General features: G+C 46.2%; 1 protein-coding gene across 1 annotated transcript; it reads right to left on the bottom strand.

Moving 5' to 3' along the window:
• Positions 1–4,017: 4,017 nt before the first annotated feature.
• DHDH (dihydrodiol dehydrogenase) lies at positions 4,018–15,049 on the bottom strand. Its single transcript, XM_061388952.1, has 7 exons — positions 14,869–15,049; positions 14,314–14,425; positions 12,163–12,326; positions 9,120–9,372; positions 5,543–5,667; positions 4,562–4,715; positions 4,018–4,316 (listed from the first exon to the last, which is right to left on the bottom strand). Exons 1-7 carry the CDS (start codon positions 14,956–14,958, stop codon positions 4,207–4,209), a joined length of 1,008 nt encoding a protein of 335 aa, XP_061244936.1. The 5' UTR covers positions 14,959–15,049; the 3' UTR covers positions 4,018–4,206.
• Positions 15,050–19,877: the final 4,828 nt, after the last annotated feature.

The raw sequence follows: 19,877 nt of genomic DNA, 5'->3' as shown, positions 1-19,877 counted from the left end.
GAGTGACTTTCACTTTCACAAATATTAAAAAACTATTGAGTAGGAGTGTGGACAAAGTTGACCTTTTTTCCAATGCAGAAAATCCTACAAAGGATGAAAACTGGACAGCAAAATTGACAGGAGAATCCAAAAGTGATCATTTCACTTTGGCAGATGCTGAGCTGAAAGTGGTAGAAAGATACTCATCACAGATATTCACGTGTGTGTGCGCGTGCTCAGGCATGTCTGACTCTTCGCAACCCCATGGACAATAGTGCACCAGGCTCCTCTGTCCATGGAATTTCCAGGCAAGAATACTGGAGTGGGTTGCCATTTCCTTCTGTCCCTGTGATTTTTTAGTGTGGGATGGTTTCAGTTGCCTTACAGCTTGGTGGCTTTGGGACAGCCAAACTATTGCCTTATGGTTGAAGGTTTCAAGAGAATTTCAGCTAACAAAGAAGAAATTGCACTGCCTTTCCTGATCTGACCTCGAAAAGCATACAGTGTCAGTTCTGCCTTGTTGCAACAGCTACGTAGGAGTCAGGAGCCCACTGCACTTCTGGGGAAGGGAAACTAGACTCTACTTCTCAATGGAAGGATATGAGCAGGGAGAGGAGATATCTTTTGAAAATATAAGATGGCATGCCAGTTCAGCTGCTTTAGCAAAGATCAGCATAACAGTGGCTTAAACAATGCAGAAGTTTATTCCCCTCTCATGTCACGGTCCAAGAAGTTGCAACCCTAAGTGCTATTAACAGTGAGGATAGTTCCAGTGTCAGAAAGCATGATGGTTAATTTTTTTAAGATTTATTTTATTTATTTTTGGCTGCGCTGGATCTTTGTTGCTGCCAGGGCTTTCTCTAGGTGCAGTGAGTGGCTGTAGTGCATGGGCTTCTCATTACAGTGGCTTCTCTTGTTGCTGAGCACAGGCTCTAGGCGAACAAGCTTCAGTAGTTGCGGCACATGGGCTCCATAGTTGTGGCTCATGGGCTCAAAAGCGCTGGCTTGGTAGTTCTGGCACAAGGGCTTAGTTGCTCCATGGTATGTGGAATCTTCCCAGACCAGGGACCAAACCCATGTCCTCTGCATTGGAGGTGGATTCTAAACCACCAGACCACCAGGGAAGCCCCTGATGGTCAACTTTACGTGTCAACTTGAGTGGACCACAGGATGCCCAGATGTTTGATCTAAAATTATTCTGGGTATTTCTGTGAGGGTGTTGTTGCATGAGATCAATATTATATCAGTAGACTTAGTAAAGTAGATTGCATAAAATGCCTGAATAGAACCAAAAGACTGACTGACCCTCCTCTGAATAAGAAAGAATTCTTTCTGCCTCATTATATTAGGACTATGACATTAACTTTCTTCCCACCCTTGGACTCAGATTAGAACATTGGCTTTTCCTGGGTCTTGAGCTGCCAGCCTTCAGACAAGACCTGTATTGCCAACTGTCCTGGTATTCAGGCCTTCAGACCTGGACTGGAACTAAACATCAGCTCTCCTGAGTCCAGTTTGCCAACACATCCTGAAGATCTTGGGGCATGCTTACTTCCATGATCATGTCTTTCTTCTAGCTTTCTATTCTAGCTTGTTGCCTCACCATTCACAACACAGCACTTCCATCTCACAGTATAAGGTGGACACACCGACGTCCAAGACATCTCCACACCAGGAAGGGAAAGTCGGGATGGGTTGCCAACCTCCTTGCCTTTTAAGGCCATAACTCAGAAGCTGCCGGCATCCCATTGGCCAAAAGCAATTCACATGCAAGGGAGCCTAGGAAATGTAGTCTTTAGCTGTGCAGTCATGTGTCCAGTGAAACTTCTCTATCAGAGGTGACATCTAGGCATCTCTACCAACAATTAAATGGTTGAAACCAAGCAAGCAGAGGACTGAAACCCAATATGGTGATAGCTGAATGATGCATAGTGGGACTTGGAATAAGCAATGTTGTTGCTCAGTTGCTAAGTCATCTCCGACTCTGCAACCCCATGAACTGCAGCACGCCAGGCTTCCTTGTCCTTCACTCTCTCCCAGAGTTTGCTCAAATTCATGTCCATTGAGTTGGTGATGCCATCCAACCATCTCATCCTCTATCATCGCCTTCTCTAGCCCTCAGTCTTACCCAGCATCAGGGTCTTTTCCAGTGAGTTGACTTTTCACATTAGGTGGCCAAAGCATTAGAGCTTCAGCTTCAGCATCAGTCCTTCCCATGAATATTCAGGGTTGATTTCCTTTAGGATAGACTGGTTTGATCTCCTTGCTGTCTAAGGGACTCTCAAGAGACTTCTCCAGCACCACAGTTTGAAATCAGTTCTTCAACGATCAGCCTTCCTTATGGTCTGACTCTCACATCTGTATGTGACTACTAGAAAAACCACAGCTTTGACTATATGGCTCTTTTGTTTGCAAAGTGAAGTCTCTGCTTTTTAATATGCTGTCTAGGTTTCTCATAGCTTGCTCCTCAGAAGAAAAACTATGACAAGGTATGACAAGCAAACGATAGAAAACTCATTTAACTGATGTCTCTCAGTGTTCTGAAGTTTCTACCAAATTTCTTATTTCCTCATAGTGAGAGTTATTAGTGTCATAAAACCGATACGTCCATCTCATCTTCTGGAATGTGGTAGATATGAACTTCCTAGATTCTCTGTAGTTCATTCAGGTCACATGACTAGTTTTGGCCAATACATTCTGAGATTCTGTGTATCACTTTCACGTCAGAGCATTTATGTTTTTGTACAAAAGCTTCCAGGGTATTCTTTCCTTGGCCACACTTGACCAGCAGGACTCCAGATACTAGCGGCTCTGTCAGTTTGGGTCCCAGAAAGATACAATCCAGAACTCTCAGTCAATATATAACACAAGTGAGGAAAGAACCTTGTTATGCTAAGCTGAGATTTGGGGATTGTTTGTTACTGTAACATAACCTAACCTATACTCACTGCTATGGTAAAATATGGGAATTAGATCTTTCTTAGAGCACAAAGTTAACCCTAAATGGTTGGCCAAGTGCCCACATACAGCCCCATTCTAACCCTCTGTAATTTGGGTGGGAATGACTTCCTACCCCTGCCACACAGAAGGGCATATGACCCAGGCTTTGCCAATAAGACCACTGAATGCTTGTGAACATTCCTGTTGAAATGACTCTCTATATCTTTTTTTTTTTTTTAAGCAAAGGTTTGTTTTGTTTTGATTGTAAAGATTATTTTTTTGATGTGGACCATTTTTAAAGTCTTTACTGGATTTATTACAATATTGCTTCTGTTTTACGTTTTTATTGTTGTTTGTTTGTTTTGGCCGTGAGGCATGTGGATCTTAGCTCCACAATTGACGATCGAACCCAGAACCCCTGCATTGAAAGGTGAAGTCTTACCACTGGACCACCAGCAAAGCCCCTTGTTTTGAATATTTTACTTATTCGTTTATTGGGCTGTGCCATGTCTTAGTTTTGGAACTTGAGATCTTTGATCTTCATTGTGGCATGCAAAATCTTTAGTTGCTACATATGAACTCTTAGTTGCGGCATTTGGGATCTAGTTCCCTGACCAGGGATTGAACCCAGGCCCCCTGCATTGGGAGCATGGTATCTTGACCACTGGACCACCAGGGAAGTCCCGTGATTCTCTATACCTTAATGGGAGCCTGGAGCTTCTGGAGGCCTGACCTCAAAGTGAAGGGCCATTGGCTAACATCTACAGAGAATCTACTGTGTGCTAGGGCCCATTTAATCCTCACCAGAGGGTGTTTAGTGTGGTATCTCCCATTTCCTGATGACGAGACAAAGAGAGAGGCTAGGGAGGGTGCAGTTAGGGACACCTTCTACCCATACACTATTCCCCAGCCAAGGTCACACAGGCTGAGGCAGGCAAATTGTGGATCTTCCCACACATGTCTGTTCCAAGAGCTTGTGGGAAATACGGTCCTGACCCCACCTTCCCCCACTCTCATCCTTCCAACCAATTTATGCTCTAGTGACCTCTTTGATGGTGGGCTCTCTCCAGCTCCTATCGAACCACCACTGCCAAGATCTCTGTGGAAACACAACTTTATTATTTATTTTATTTAATTTTTGTATTTACTTTGCCATGCCCTGAGGCTTACAAGATCTTAGTTCTCTGACCAGGGATTGAACCCAGGCCCCAGAAGTGACAGTGCCGAGTCCTGACCACTGGACAGCCAAAGAATTCCCAGCATGTCTTTATTTGTTCAGAGCATACATCAGTGTTTGTCTTGGGGGAAGGTGATTCCAATGGCCTTCCTCACCTCCTCAAGGATGTCAGCCAGGAGCTCACTTTCCACCAGAGGAATCACAGGACTTTCCTTCAGGCCTGGGAGAGAGTGCAGTTAGGGACATCCTCCTACTCATATCCCCGAAGACCAAAAGAACTACAATTCCCAGAATCCCATGAGGCACACTAATTCATGGTTCTAACATATGGATGCCACAGGAGGTCCTGGGAGATGTAGTTCTAAACAGTTGCTTGAGTGGATGAGTAGAGAGGATACCCACCTCCACTACCAGGCTTGCCCTGCTACCCTCCCGCCTTCCCACCCCTGTTCTCCACATGCTTACCTTTCTGCAGGCATTCCCGGACATGCTTGGCCTCATAACTCATGCCCATTCCATTTGTAAAATTGAACTCCTTGCCTGGGGCTGGAGGCAGTGGGAACTCCTTATGCTCCCCCTTCACCACCAGCTCTGTTGGGCTCCAGCAGGGGTCGAGGAGCTGAGAGAAGAGATAAGAGGTGGTCCCACCACCCTCACCAACAGGGCTGCTCAGGAGCTCTCTCTTGTCAGTTAAGCACCGATCACCCGCCATCCTCAGGAAGGGTTTGGGTCCCCACCCAACCTAGCCCTGCCCTGGTTGCTGGAGGATTATTTCTTAGCATCAGGACTGCCACAGTACAAGACTGTCTTGTCTGTTCATTTCCCCAGGAACAAACCTTTCTGTAACCCTGTGCTCAGGCCATGAAGACAGATTATCATTGCCTCTGTGGAATCCCCCTTTGCAAGGAGGAGCAGAGACAACCCATCACCTGCTTATCCATTTTGTTTTAGCCCCTGGGGAAGCCTAAATTATTCCCATACCCAAGTCTAAGTCAAAATGGAAATACAGAGATACAGCTGGGGCAGATTCTGCAGTTCCAGTTTGGGGCAAGGTACAAATTCTTCTGCTGAGAATAGAATTTCTTTCTAGCAACATGGCTCCAGGAAGCCCCATGAAGCTGCCATTTGATAATGCCTGTATTCTGTCCTGAGTGCAATTCCAAAGGTTATAGCTGCTCTCAGAGGGTGGTGACTAAGAACTGGTTTCTCCCAAGAAAGGACTAAGGACTTTTGACAGACCAATGGGTTCACCCTCAGGAAGGAGCCTGGAGGTCCAAACTCCATCCCATGGCCTAGTAGCTGAGGATGAATTTCTTATCAATGGTGTGGGAAGAGGTACATTCAGTCCCCATCCATCTCCAACAGCCACGACTGGCCTATTCCTCTCGCTAAGGGCCCTGGTTCCCAGTACTTGGAGCCATCCCAGCTCAGCCAACCGTGCCTCACCTGGGCCATGCCCTTGGTACCACTCACAGACACCGTGTTGGAGAGCTGGGCAGAGATGCTGCAGGTGAAGCTGCCATGGACCCCTCCTGGGTACTGGAGTATCACAGTGACAGTGTCGTCCACACCTGGGGAAGGCACAGGACAAGGGCAAGCCTGGCCTCACATCCTGCCTGAGTGCTTCCCTGGAGGCTCATTGGTAGAGTCCGCCTGCCAATGCCGGAGAAACAGATTCGATCCCTGGTCTGGGAAAACCGCACAAGCTGCGACGCAACTGAGCCCGTGCGCCACAACTGCTGAACCACGTGCTGAAGCTATTGCGTGTCCTGGAGCCAGTGCTCCACAAGTGAAGCCACCGCAACAGGAAACCCACACTGTGAGTACAGAGTAGCCTCAGTCGCTGCCACCAGGGAAAGCCTGAGCAGCAGTGAGGCCCCAGCACAACCAAAAAAAAAAAAGTCCCGTCTGAAGAACTTTGGGCAAGGTATCTTTTTTTCCCTAAATTGTAAGTATTTATTTGGTTGCACTGAGTCTTAGTTGCAGCATGTGGGCTCTTTTAAGTTGCAGCATGTGAAATGTTTAGATGCCTCATACGGAAATCCAGTTTCCTGACCAGGGATTGAACCCCAGCCCCCTGCACTGGGAGCGCAGAGTCTTAGCCACTGGACCACCAAGGAAGTCCTGAGATTTCATCTTTAATATGACTGAAGCCGGAAGTAGTGATATGTCCTACCACATGGACGAACCCTGAAAACATGTCAAATGAAAGAAGCCAGACACAAAAGTCACACGTTGCAGGATTCCATTCATATGAAATGTCTGGCTTCATGTACTCAGTCGTGTCTGACACTTTGTGACTCTCGTGGACTGTAGCGTGACGAGCGCCTGTGTCCTTGGAATTTCCAGGCAAGAATAATATTTGGCAAATCCATAGAACCACAAAGCAGATTTGTGGTTGGTTAGGGCTCAGGGGCCTGGGAAAATTGGTGGGTTTTGTTTTTGTTTTTTTGAGTAATGAAAATATTCTAGAATTGATTACACTTCAGGAGAGATAAAGTGGGAGAGATTGGGATCAACATATACACACTACATAAAATAGATAACTAATATGAATCTACCAAATAGCACAGGGAACTCCACTCAATACTCTGCAATAACCTATATGGGAAAAGAATCTAAAAAGAGTGGCTATAGTATACGCATAACTGAATCACTTTGCTATATACCTGAAACTAACACAATATTGTAAATCGACTATGTCTCCATGCTACATTTGCTGTATAATGCATGCACGTGTGTGCTAAGTTGCTTTGATTGTGTCAAACTCTTTGTGACTGTAGTCTGGCAGGCTTCTCTGTCCATGGGATTATCTAGGCAAGAATACTGCAGTGGATTGCCATGTCCTCCCCCAGGGGATCTTCCTGACCCAGGGGTCGAACCCACATCTCTTCTGTCTCCTGCACTGGCAGGCAGGTTCTTTACCACTAGAGCCACCTAGAAAATCCCATAAAATCACCTATACTTCAATAAAAATTAATTTAAAAATTGATTATAGTGATAAATGCACAACTCTGTGACTATACTAAAGCCACAAAATTATATACTTTCTTTTTTAATTTTTTTTAATTATATACTTTCAATGAATAAATTGTATGGTATGTGAATTATATCACAGTAAAGATGTAATCTAAATAAATAAATAAAAATATGCTAAAAAAGTAAAGAGAGAGAGACTTCACCTCTCTAAGCCTCAGTTTCCTCCATTGTAAATACCTGTTGTATAGGTTTGTGAGAATCAGTTACCTGATCTCTGAAATGGGGATAATAAGAGAATTTGCCTCATAAGGCCATTTCAGGTATTACATTAAGTGCTATAAAATGCACAATGTACTTAGAAGACTATTTAGATGACAATAAGTGATATATAAGCATTAGTTAAAAATTAAACACAGCAGGTAAAGTACTAGCCTGGTTCCACATCAGGCAGGCCACAGATGGAGGAGTCTACTGACTCAGCCCTCTCTCTTTTTGGAACTTGGGATCCTAGTTCCACCATGTGGCATGGGGGAGCCTAATTATCTGACCAGAAATCAAACCTGTAGGCCCCTGCAGTGGAAATGCAGAGTCCCAACCGCTGGACTGCTAGGCAAGTCCCCTGACTCACTCTTTTAAGCCCAAGTTCTTATCCCAGGTCTGCTGTGTGACCCTGGATAAATCACTACCCCTCTCTGCACTTCAGTTTCCTAATATGTAAAATGGAGACAACTTTAATATATCAGAAAGGTCATATCTATAATAACCCTAAAGTTATAATCTATAATAACCTTAATATCTATTAAGGTAGCACTTAGTAAACAGGATCTGTTTTTATAACTACTATTTAGCCTAGGAACTGGCCAGATGTTAGACGGAGACAGTTTTTCTAAAGAGTGACCTTCCTCTCATGTACTAATTTCCTGGCTATTCATTGCTTTCTGCAGTTTGCAAAGATGGCCACAGCAATTCCTCTTGTTCCTCTATGAGCGCCTCTTTGCAGTAGCTTCTTCCATCAGGAGGTAAAGTCTATTTGCCCACCTCTGAAATCTGAGCTGATGTTGGGCCATGGAACAGTGGCAAATATGGTAGAAGCAAAGGTCTGAAAAGTGTTTGCATGCTGAGGTCCACCTTCCTGTTGCTCCACCTGGAACTCTGAGACCACCATATGAATGAACCTGAGTTAGCCAGCAGGAGAGGCCATGTGAAGGAGAACCAAGGCTCCCCATAGAATGACGAACACCTGCAAGACATAGTGAGGCCATCCTGGAGCATCCAGCTCCAGTGGGACAGCCCGCCAACTGCAGCTACACGACTAAGACTAGCAGAAGAACCACTCAAGCTGAGCCCAGCCCAAATTGCCGACCCACAGGATCACAAGCTAATAAATGATTGTTATTTAAGGTTGCTAAGCTCTAGGGTAGTTTGTTATGCAGCAAAGGCTAACTGAGACAAATGCAAAAAATAATAATTGTTTATATTCAATAACTGCTTACCATTTGCTTCAAAAATTACTTCATTAACTCCTTATGATAACTCTATTATTGACATTTTACTTAATTAAAACTAATTAGGTAACTAGTTGGTAACTGATTAAGACTCAGAGATGTTGTGTCCCTTGGCCAACATCACACAGCAAAGTCCCAGCACAGACCCTGCTCACATTCTCAACTCTGGGCCCAGGCTGGGGGTAGCTTGGGTGGCTTCATGTGGGAAGTTTCTCTAGCTGTCTAACCTGATACTCATCAGGGAGGAGACTTATCCCCAGTTCACTGCTCCCAGTAAGAGAGGATCCACTCCTATTAGTCCAGGATATTCCCTGGTGGCTCAGTGGTAAAGAACCCACCTGCCATTGCAGGAGACACAGGTTCGATCCCTGGTCCAGGAAGATCCCCTGAAGAAGGAAGTGGCAATCCACTCCAGTATTCCTTGCCTGGAGAATCCCATAGACAGAGGAACCTGGCATGTTACGGTCCATGGGCTTGCAGAATTGGACACAACTTAGTGACCTGACCAACCAACCAACCAAGTCCAGGATAGACCGTACCTGTTTCATGGCGCCTTCCCACAGCTGAAATCTTCTCTGGCTTCTGCCCACCGAAGACCATGGAGATGAACTGGAGGCAGTAGATGCCAAGGTCTAACAAGCCACCTCCCGCCTGGGCCCAGTCTGTGGCCCGGTGTACGTGGGTGAGATTCTTCCCAAATTCTGCCCGAACCACCCGAAGGTCCCCCAGAGTTCCCTGGGCCAGGACAGACCTCAGAGCCTCTACAGCAGGGAAGAACCGGGTCCAGATGGCCTGCAGACCACAGAGGGAAGAAAGCAGGATGCAGGAAGAGAAGGAAAACGATCAGGACCCAAAAGTTAACCAGTTTTTCTCTCTTTGAGGACTCAGTCTTGAGTGGGTACCCACCGCTCCCCAAACAAGGCCCCTCTGTCTTCCTTCCACAGCCTGGCAGTCCCCAAGCTGTGTCTAGCCTGACCCTCTCTGCCACCTTCTCTCCTCTCCAGTCCTGCAGCCCCAAGGCCGGCCTTGTCCTTCCTTATTTGAACCATTACACCAGTCCCCCAATGTCACGGGCTGAATTGTCTCCCCACCAAATTCATGTTGAGGCCCAACCCCTCCCCAGAACCCCCTAATGTGAAGTATTTGGTGTGTGTATATGTGTGTGTGTGTGTGTTTTGCCACATCTCGTGGCATGTAGGATCTTATTTCCTTGACCAGGGATTAAACATGCGCCCCCTACATTGGAAGCATGGTGTCTTGATCACAGGACTGCCAGGGAAGTTCCTGGAGGTGGGGTTTTTTAAGGAGGTAATTAAGTGAAAATGAGGCCATTAAGGTGGGCCCTCATCCAATAGGACTGGTGTCCTTAGAAGAAGAGGAAGTTAGGACACAACTCTGCCCAGAGGGAAGACCATGTGTAGACACAGGGAGGAGGCTGCCATCTGCAAGTCACAGAGAGAAGCCTCAGGAGGAGCCAACCCTGCTGACACCTTGACTTCTCTAGCCTCCAGAGTACGAGAAAATATTTATTTTTAAAAATTTTATTATTTTTTTATTTCTAAAAAATTTTATTATTTTTTTGGGGGGGCTTCACCATGAGGCTTGCGGGATCACAGTTTTAAACCCAGGCCACTGTAGTGAAAGCCCAGAATCCTAACCACTAGGCCACCAAAGAACTCCCCAGAAATATGGGAAAAGAAATCTCTGTTGTTTTAGCCACCTGGTCCGTTAGTAGCACTTTATTATAGGAGCCCTGGCAAATTAACACGCCCAGTCTCTCCGCTCCAGTCCAATCCCCACATGGCCCAGAGGGATCTTTCCTTCTCTAAGAGCTGACCCTGTCTCACCCCTGCCCAGTCCCCTTCTGTTGCTCCCCATTGCCTAACGTCAGCTTGCATTTGTTGGGTATATATTATGAGCAAGACAATATGTACATGCTGTGCATAATGAGTTCTCCCAACATCTCTGCCAGATAGCTATCATTATGTCCATTTTTTAAATCAGAAAACTAAGGCTCAGTTGAATCAAATTATTTGCCCAGGGTCACAGAGCTAGGAACTGGGCAACTGGAATCTAGAGTCCTCTGACTCTAAAGCCAGAAATCTTGACCTGTCCAAGATAAATTTCATACTGCTGCTGCTGCTGCTAAGTCGCTTCAGTCGTGTCCGACTCTGTGCGACCCCATAGACGGTGGCCCACCAGGCTCCCCCGTCCCTGGGATTCTCCAGGCAAGAACACTGGAGTGGGTTGCCATTTCCTTCTCCAATGCATGAAAGGGAAAAGTGAAAGTGAAGTCGCTCAGTCGTGTCCGACACTTCGCGACCCCATGGTCTGCAGCCTACCAGGCTCCTCCGTCCATGGGATTTTCCAGGCAAGAGTACTGGAGTGGGGTGCCATTGCCTTCTCCAAAATTTCATACTAATGAAATGAAATCTGCAAATTCTTGTTTTAAGTCTTAACTCTGTTTTCCCTCTCTGGCCTCTACCCACAAGAAACCTTGATCATCACCCAAGTTGGGACAGGGTGTCTGTGCTCCATGAACAGCTCAGTCCTATGTCCACAAAAGCCCATGTCCATGGACATTGGGGTTACCCCTTTTCCATGACCTAAAGTGATCTTTAGCTCCTTGAAAACTGAGCCTCTGTCTTGTATGTTATGAATCCCCAGTTCCTAGGATTGAATCTGGTACACATTAGGTGCCAATAAAAATGAAGAAATAATAAATTCACAGAATTTTGGCACTGCTATCTCGACTACTTCTTGGGCACATAGAACTTTGCAGTCTAGGAGGCTCAGCAATACTGAGCGTATGATAACTAGACAGAACATGGGGAAGTAAGAGCTATTGTGACTACTGGCAGAACCTACAGCAAAATGTTTAAAAACCATAATACTCAGACTTCCCTGGTGGTGGTCCAGCAGTTAAGACACTGGGCTTCCAAAGGGGGCACAGGTTCCATCCCTATTCAGGAAAGTTCCACATGCCTCTTGGTGTGGCCAAAAAGGAAAAAGAACCATAATACTCCTTAACATGAAAAAAGCTTGGGGTGGTGGTGGGGCGGATGGTGTCATGTGGTGGCCATCTTAACTTCTGGCATTAGCCATTGGTGTTGGTGGCCATTTTAATTACTGGCAATTTGCAAGATGTCAGAAGTCCCTATAGGTAGCCAAGTCTGATAAGGGTAAAAACAAAGGCAGTTTGACACTGAGGTTTGGTAGGGGGTTCCTTGCTACTTCGGATCTCTAACTTTGTAAATCCACCCAAACTAAGCCCATTGCGGTTTTTGTGCTCCTTTCACTATCGGCATCTTTTTTTGGAGACGCTGACGCACAATCCTTCAGGCGGCCATGTTTGCTAAGGGCCAAAAGCAATGGCTCCCACCCATGGGGAGATGTTGCTAGTAGATTCCCTGACATAGCTCAACGGCATCCCGACAAACACAAGGACCCTGGTTCATTTTGTAGTCATCTTAACTCTTGGCAATCCACCCTTGTGTTCCTCCAAAACTGTTGACCGACAATCACGTTTAGCCATAGCAAGTAGCTCTAATGTGGGATATTGGAAGGGCCCTCCACCCTCACCTCCATAAAGAAGAGGCCTCGGGATCGGGCCTCAGCAACCATTTCGCGCACTTCCGCGGCGTTCACACCCATGGGCTTTTCGCACAACACAGCCTTGCCCGCTGTCAGGCAGAGTAACACTGCGGCCTTGTGCTGGGGGTGCTGGGTGCCAATGTAGGCCACCTCTATGGCGGGAGGAGAAAGGTAGAGATCAATAGCCCCACCCACTGAGACCTCCGGCACCGCCCACCGTTTAGAGGCCCCGCCCCCAAGCTTCCTGGAGCCTGTGTTCCTCCAAGCAGGTAGGAAGTCCTACCGCAGTGGTCAAACTCTAGCTTCCCATTTGGACGGTGCTAAGGGCTTCTGCTTTATTGACTAAGCCAAAGCCTTTGACTGTATGGATCACAACAAACTGGAAAATTCTTAAAGAGCTGGGAATACCAGACCACCTGACCTGCCTCTTGAGAAATCTGTATGCAGGTCAAGAAATAACAGTTAGAACTCGACATGGACCAACAGACTGGTTCCAAATTGGGAAAGGAGTATGTCAAGGCTGTATATTGTCACCCTGCTTATTTAACTTATATGCAGAGTACATCACGAGAAATTCTGGACTGGATGAAGCACAAGCTGGAATCAAGATTGCAGGGAGAAATATCAATAACCTCAGATATGCAGATGACACCACACTTATGGCAGAAAGCAAAGAACTAAAGAGCCTCTTGATGAAAGTGAAAGAGGAAAGTTAAAAAGTTGGCTTAAAACTCAACATTCAGAAAACTAAGGTCATGGCATCCAGTCCCATCAGTTCATGGAAAATGGGGAAACACTGGAAATAGTGACAGACTTTATTTTGGGGAGATTCAAAATCACTGCAGATGGTGACTGCAGCCATGAAATTAAAAGATGCTTGCTCCTTGGAAGAAAAGTTATGACCAACCTAGATGGCATATTAAAAAGCAGAGACATTACTTCACCAACAAACGTCCATCTAGTCAAAGCTATGGTTTTTCCAGTAGTCATGTATGGATGTGAGAGTTGGACCATAAAGAAAGCTGAGTCCCGAAGAATGGATGCTTTTGAACTGTGGTGTTGGAGAAGACTCTTGAGAGTCCCTTGGACAGCAAGGAGCTCCAACCAGTCCATCCTAAAGGAAATTAGTCCTGAATATTCATTGGAAAGACTGATGCTGAAGCTGAAACTCCAATATTTTGGCCACCTGATGCAAAGAACTGACTCATTGGAAAAGACCCTGATGCTGATTGAAAGACTGAAGGCAGGAGGAGAAGGGGACCACAGAGGATGAGGTGGTTGGATGGCATCACCAACTCAATGGACATGAGTTTGAGTAAGCTTTGGGAGTTGGCGATGGACAGAGAAACCTGGCATGCTGCAGTCCATGGGGTCACAGAGTCGGACAGGACTGAACGACTGAACTGAACTGAAGGGCTTCCCTGATGGCTTAGAGGCAAAGAATCCGCCTGCCAATGCAGGCAACTCAGGTTCGATCCTTGGGTCAGGAAGAGCTCCTGGAGAAGGAATGGCAACCCACTCCAGTATTCCTTCCTGGAGAATCCCATGGACAGAGGAGCCTGGCAGGGTCACAAAAGGGTTGGTCACTACTTAGCGACTAAACAATAAAACCATTCTCTACTATCACTCTATTTCCTTCAGATTATTTCCAGTCTTCTGAAATTATCGTATTCACTCACTTAGTCCTCACAACACCACCAAGAAGTAGGATTATTATTTTGCCCGTTTCAAAAATGAGGAACCTGAGAAGGGCAAGCAGAAGAGGGGAAAATGCCCACTCAGCCAATCTGACTCCAGAGCCAGGCTGTTGTCCAACTACGCTGCCCTGCCTCTCCATCCAGGCTCCTCTGGAACGCAGAAGCCCGAGCCACACGGGTCGTATTTAAAACCTGAAAGGCCTCGCTCAGAAATTCAAGCCCTGCCTTTACCGCGGAGGTGTGGCCCCTACTCTTTATTTCATGCCGGACAGATAATTTCAGACGAAACCGGATCCTATCGTCCCGTCTCCCAGCCCAGAGTCCTTTCGGGCGCCCAGAGGGATTGGCTTATCGCGCAGAGCCTCGCTTCTTTTACGGAGCAGCCTGAAGGCAGCACCCCCGGTGACGCCCCCTCTCCCCCGCCGCCGCCCGGGCCACTCACCCACGTCGGGGTCCTTGGCCAGTTCCTCATAGGATCCATAGGCCTTGGGGATGTCGTGTTTCTTAGCAAACTCCTTCGCCCGGCTCAGGTCACGGGCCGCTACCGCCACTACCTAGAGGGACATCTGAGTCAGACTGGAGGGGCTGGGGCAGGTAAGGAAGACGGGTAGATGGGAGTGAGGTGATGGAGAAGGCCTCCGTGGGGATGGAGAAATTGATAACTCCCATAACGGGGGACGGGGGATGCGGTCCTGGGGGATGAGGTGACCGGGGGCTGGACACCTGGGTTTGGGAAAAAGAGATCTGAGGCAGACGATTATTCAACCCCGATTATTAAACTCCCTAATATTTAAATGTCTCCCTTACACAACAAATCAGATCAAGACTCTCCCAAACCTCGCGTAATTCGTGTTAAAAAGACAGAGGTGAGAAAAGAGCGATACGGATTTTGAGGTTGTTTCACGGCCTTGTGGGGCTCGGAAGTCCAGAAGCCTAGTTCCCTCCTCCCTCAGACCCCCCGCCCACTCTTCCCCAGGTCTCTGGAGAGAGGGAGGACCTGGTGCTCAGAGCGAGGCAGCATCCGCAGCATCGTCGTGAAGTCGCTGGAGATAAGGCCAGCCGACACGATGCCCCAGCGAAGCGCCATCGCCGCAACCCGGAGTCCCAAATGTCCCTACCTTTTCCCGGCGGGAGTTAAGGACCAGATGCCCGGCGCTCCGGGGGGCGTGGCCCTATTCCCCGCCTCCATTGCTCTTATGCCGCTCCTCATTGGCCACGGCGCCTGTGCGCCCTGCCAGTCCCAAAGGATATTTAATTCTAGCATCCCCATTGGAAGAACCCACCGAAGGCTCCGCCTAACAGGGATAGACCAAAAACACTTCGAGAATCGTCTTCCCTAGAGACTAGCCATGTGACACAAGGAGAGGCGCTTTCTTTTCCATTCAACTTCGAGCCTTTGAACTTACCCCTCTTTTGTTCAGAAAGCCGCGTACCCTTAGGAACTGTTCAGAGGGAGAGAGAGGATAATAATAGCAAAGGTAATATATTCATTAATTTTTACTAATATTTCTTAACTATTAATATTTATAGAACGCCCGTGGAAGTCCAAGGCCCCTAGCTCCGTGCTTTCCTTTCCCCATCCCTAATTTCTCACCACAAACCTGCGAGTGAGATTCTATTGTGCCCTATTTACTGACGCAGAAACAGACCCAGAAAACCATGATCATTTTTAGCTAGGAACGTGAGCAATAAATAAAAAGACTGGCCAACTTCACCCACAACAAATTCGTCAATTTTCCTTATAGACATTTAATCTGCTGTCGCCTCCTTCTCCTCCTGCCCTTAGTCTTACCCAGCATTTACCCAGTCTTACCCAGCAGTCTTACCCAGTCTTTTCCAATGAGTCAGCTTTTCACATCAAGTGGCCAAAGTACTGGGGCTTCAGCTTCAGCATCAGGCTTTCCAGTGAATATTCAGGGTTGATTTCCTGTAGGATTGACTTGTTTGATCTCCTTGCAGTCCAAGGGACTCTCAAGAATCTTCTCCAGCACCACCATTCAAAAGCATCAGTTCTCTAATGCTCAGCCTTCTTTGTGGTCCAACTCCCACATCCATACATGACTACTGGAAAAACCATAGCTTTGACTAGACAGACTTTTGTCAGCAAAGTGATGTCCCTGCTTTGTAATATGCTGTCTAGCTTTGTCATAGCTTTCTTTCTTTCCAAGAAGAAAGCTACTTTAAAAAAAATTTCATGGCTGCAGTCACCGTCTGCAGTGATTTTGGAGCCCAAGAAAACAAAGTCTGTCATGGTTTCCACTTTTTCCCCTATTCATTTGCCATGAAGTGACAAAACAGGATGCCATGATCTTAGTTTTTTGAATGTTGAGTTTTAAGCCAGATTTTTCACTCTCCTCTTTAACTAAAGAGCTTCATCCAAGAACCTCTTTAGTTCCTCTTCACTTTCTGCCATTAGAGTGATATCTGCATATCTGAGGTTGTTGATATTTCTCCTGACGATCTTGATTCCAGCTTGCAAGTCAACCAGTTCGTGATTTTGCCTGATTTACTCGGCAGAGAAGTGAAATAAGCAGGGAGACAATATACAGCCTTGACGTACTCCTTTCCCAGTTTGTTATTCCATGTCCAGTTCTAACTGTTGCAATAAAGCCCCAGCACGGGACTTACTCTGTTCACGTAGGCTACAGGTGCCCTCTCAAATCGCGGGAGGTGCCCCACCTTAGGCACCTTCTCGAGTGGGTCTTAGAAGCCCAGGCAGGAAAGTGAATGCAGAGAGCCCCTGCGCTCCATGGAATCAGCCTGAATAGGAAAAGGAAAGAGAAAGAATGACATGCGGAGACCAAGCTTAGGTGAGCAAGGCCCGCACTTTATCTTCCAAAGTAGTTTTTATACCTTAAGTTGTGCATAGAGGATAATGGGGGGGTGGGGGTGGGGGTGGCGGGTAGAGTCATGCAAGGTCAGCAGTCCTTGATCCTTATCAAAGCCAAGCTTTCTTTCTGCAAACTTATCATATGCAAAAGTTTTAGGTAATTTACATCATCTTCAGGCCAGGAGGCCTGTTAACATTTTATGACCCTTCAGAAAACTTATTTTTCTCTAAAGGTGATTATTCTAAAGTCAGGTGCCACCCTCTGAAAGCATTAGATGAAGTTGCATTCCTATAGGGCAAAAGTGTGGTGGGCTACAACAAGAAAAGAATTAACTCAAGGGTCCAAGGTTACAAACATTAAAGCTACAACTTACATTTTTATACATCAAAATATTAATCAATACACTCCCAGGGACACAGTAGGTAAGGGATATGGCAACTTGGCAGCAAGCATTAACTCAACAAAGAAATCCTCTACTAGTTCTATTCTAACAATTTTAACTCTCTGAGAAGCTCTGCATTGTTAGAATGTCTTAAGCTTCCCATGCCTCTCATGGTTGGGAGGCTGTGAATCTGAACAAACCTGTCAGGCAAGCTAGAAAGTCATCAGAGGGGTTTGAATTGAAACACTCCTATTATGCCCAGGAGACATATTAACTAGAATTTTAAGTTGATTTTCTTACAGAGAAAGGTGGTCGGGGATAGCCCTGCGTTAATGTCAGAAGAGTTGGTGAAAGTCATAAAATAGTAAAACAGATTCTGGTTTTGGCGTAGATGCTCGGGCAGGTCCAGGGGGGCCCCTTGAGCCCTGACTCGCCTTTGCATATCAGGCCTCTCCGCATGACCTTTGTCATGGGTGGGCACTCCCGTGCTGGCTCCCAGCAGTCCAGCATACAGGTTTCTCAGGAGACAGGTAAGGTAGTCTGATATTCCCATCTCTTTAAGAATTTCCCACAGTTTGTTGTGATCTACACAGTCAAAGGCTTTAGTATAGTCAAAGAAGCTGGTGTTTTTTTGTTTTGTTTTGCTTTTAATTCTCTTGCTTTTTCTATGATCCAGTGGATGTTAGCAATTTGATTTCTGGTTCCTCTGTCTTTTCTAACTCCAGCTTGTACATATGGAAGTTCTCAGTTCACATACTGTTGAAGCCTAACTTGAAGGATTTTGAGCATTAACTTGCTAGCATGTGAAATGAGCACAATTGTATGGTATTTTGAACATTCTTTGGCATTGCCTTTCTTTGGAATTGGAATGAAAGCAAACCTTTTACAGTCTGTGGCCACAGCTGAATTTTCCAAATTTGTTGACATATTGAGTGCAGCACTTTAACAGCATCATCCTTTAGTATTTGAAATAGCTCAGCTGGAATTCCATCACCTCCACTAGCTTTGTTTGTAGTAATGCTTCCTAAGGCCCACTTGACTTTACATTCCAGGCTGTCTGCCTCTAGGTGAGTGACCACACCATCGTGTTTATCTGAGTCTTTAAGAGTTTCTTGTACAGTTCTTCTGTGTATTCTTGCCACCTCTTCTTAATATCTTCTGCTTCTGTTAGGTCCATACCATTTCTGTCCTTTCTTGTGCCCATCTTTGCATGAAATGTTCCCTTGGTATCTCCAATTTTCTTGAAGAGAGCTCTAGTCTTTTCCATTCTATTGTTTTCCTCTATTTCCTTGCATTGTTAACTTAAGAAGGCTTTCTTATCTGTCATATTTCTCTGGAACTCTGCATTCATTTGGGTATATCTTTCCCTTTATCCTTTGCCTGTCGCTTCTCTTCTTTTCTCAGCTGTTTGTAAGGCCTCCTCAGGCAACCACTTTTCTTTTTTTGCATATCTCGGATGATACATGTCGTAATGGTGGGAACACTCGGCAGTATAGAGGCTGGGGCTGGGGGCACTCGTAGCCGAACCTGAAGACCAGGAAAGCCTGGGCAGACGAGGGCATGATTGAAATGCAATTTGAAAGATTTTTTGAAAAGAGTGGATTGATTTATTTACTTATTTCTGGCTGTGCTGGGTCTTCACTGCTGCACGCGGGCTTTCTCGAGTTGTAGAGATGGAGGCTGCTCTCTAGATGTGGTTCACGGGCTTCTCACTGCAGTGACTTCTCTTGTTGCAGAGCACAGGCTCTAGGTGCTCAGGCTTCAGTAGTTGCAGCACAGAGGCTCATTAGCTGGGGCTCTCAGGCCCCAGAGCACGTGGGCTTTAGCAGTTGTGGCGCGTGGGCTTAGTTGCTCCACGGCATGTGAAATCCTCCCAGACCAGGGATCGAACCAGTGACCCCTGCATTGGCAGGTGGACTCATCCACTGCACCGCCTGGGGAGTGCTGCATTTTGCAAGATTTTGATGTAGGTTTTCCTGGTATAGAAACAGAGATGGCCTTCCAGACAGAAGAAACAACCCATGCAGGAAAAAAGCTGAATCCAGTTAGAATTGAGAGCTTGGAGTGCAGGGGACGCATGAAAGATTCATTTACAGACAATAATTGGGCCATTTGTGAAGGGTCAAAGAGCTCACCCTGCAGGTGATGAACTGCGAAGGAGCAGGGAAAGGAGATGATGACCTGTGTCATATTCAAACGTTAGAAAAAAACCTGTGAAATTAAAGGTCACACAGAAACTGTCAGCCAGGCAATGACTGGGTGGATGGTGTGCTAGGAAGAGACCAATAGCATTTATACATTAACTCTTTTGTTCATCAGAATTTTTTTGAGTGTTCATGCTGTGCCAACCCCCCAACCCCCCGCCCAAACCAACCCCTCATCATTCTTCAGAGAGCGAACTTTGGATCCAGCCTGCTGGGGCTCCAGTCCCCACTCTGCCACTTACTAGCTGTGGGACATCAGGCAAGCATCTTGGCTTCTCTTATTAGCCTCATCTGTAAAATGGGAGTGATGAATGTTACCTCCCAGGGCTTTTGTGAGGATGAAATGAATTTTATTTATAATATATAATGTGTTTGGGACAGCACCTGCTACATTCTAAGTGTTGCGGGACTGTTAGCTACTGTGCATTCATTTCCATCTGTTGCTATAAGAAATTACCCACCATCAGTTGGTAATATTAGGGTTTATACTATGAGAGTTCTGGTGGCTGCTCAGAGCCCATGAAAAAGGTGAGGAGGTACATGATGGAGAGTTTAGACTATGTTTTGTTTTTTCAAAACAGCTTTTTTT

The sequence above is a fragment of the Bos javanicus genome, chromosome 18, assembly GCF_032452875.1.
Source record: "Bos javanicus breed banteng chromosome 18, ARS-OSU_banteng_1.0, whole genome shotgun sequence".
Classification (NCBI taxonomy): domain Eukaryota; kingdom Metazoa; phylum Chordata; class Mammalia; order Artiodactyla; family Bovidae; genus Bos; species Bos javanicus.
Note: the sequence above shows the minus strand (reverse complement) of the source record. Positions and strands in the feature narration are given on the sequence as shown.

Bases quoted from the DNA above. Each gene is read 5' to 3' on its own strand.
- DHDH (XM_061388952.1), bottom strand. From the start codon at position 14,958: ATGGCGCTTCGCTGGGGCATCGTGTCGGCTGGCCTTATCTCCAGCGAC. The intron at 12,327-14,313 runs GTGAGTGGCCCG...CTCCCGCCATAG, and splicing joins GGCCAAGGACCCCGACGTGG to AGGTGGCCTACATTGGCACC. The intron at 4,317-4,561 runs GTAAGCATGTGG...ACTCTCTCCCAG, and splicing joins CCGGGAATGCCTGCAGAAAG to GCCTGAAGGAAAGTCCTGTG.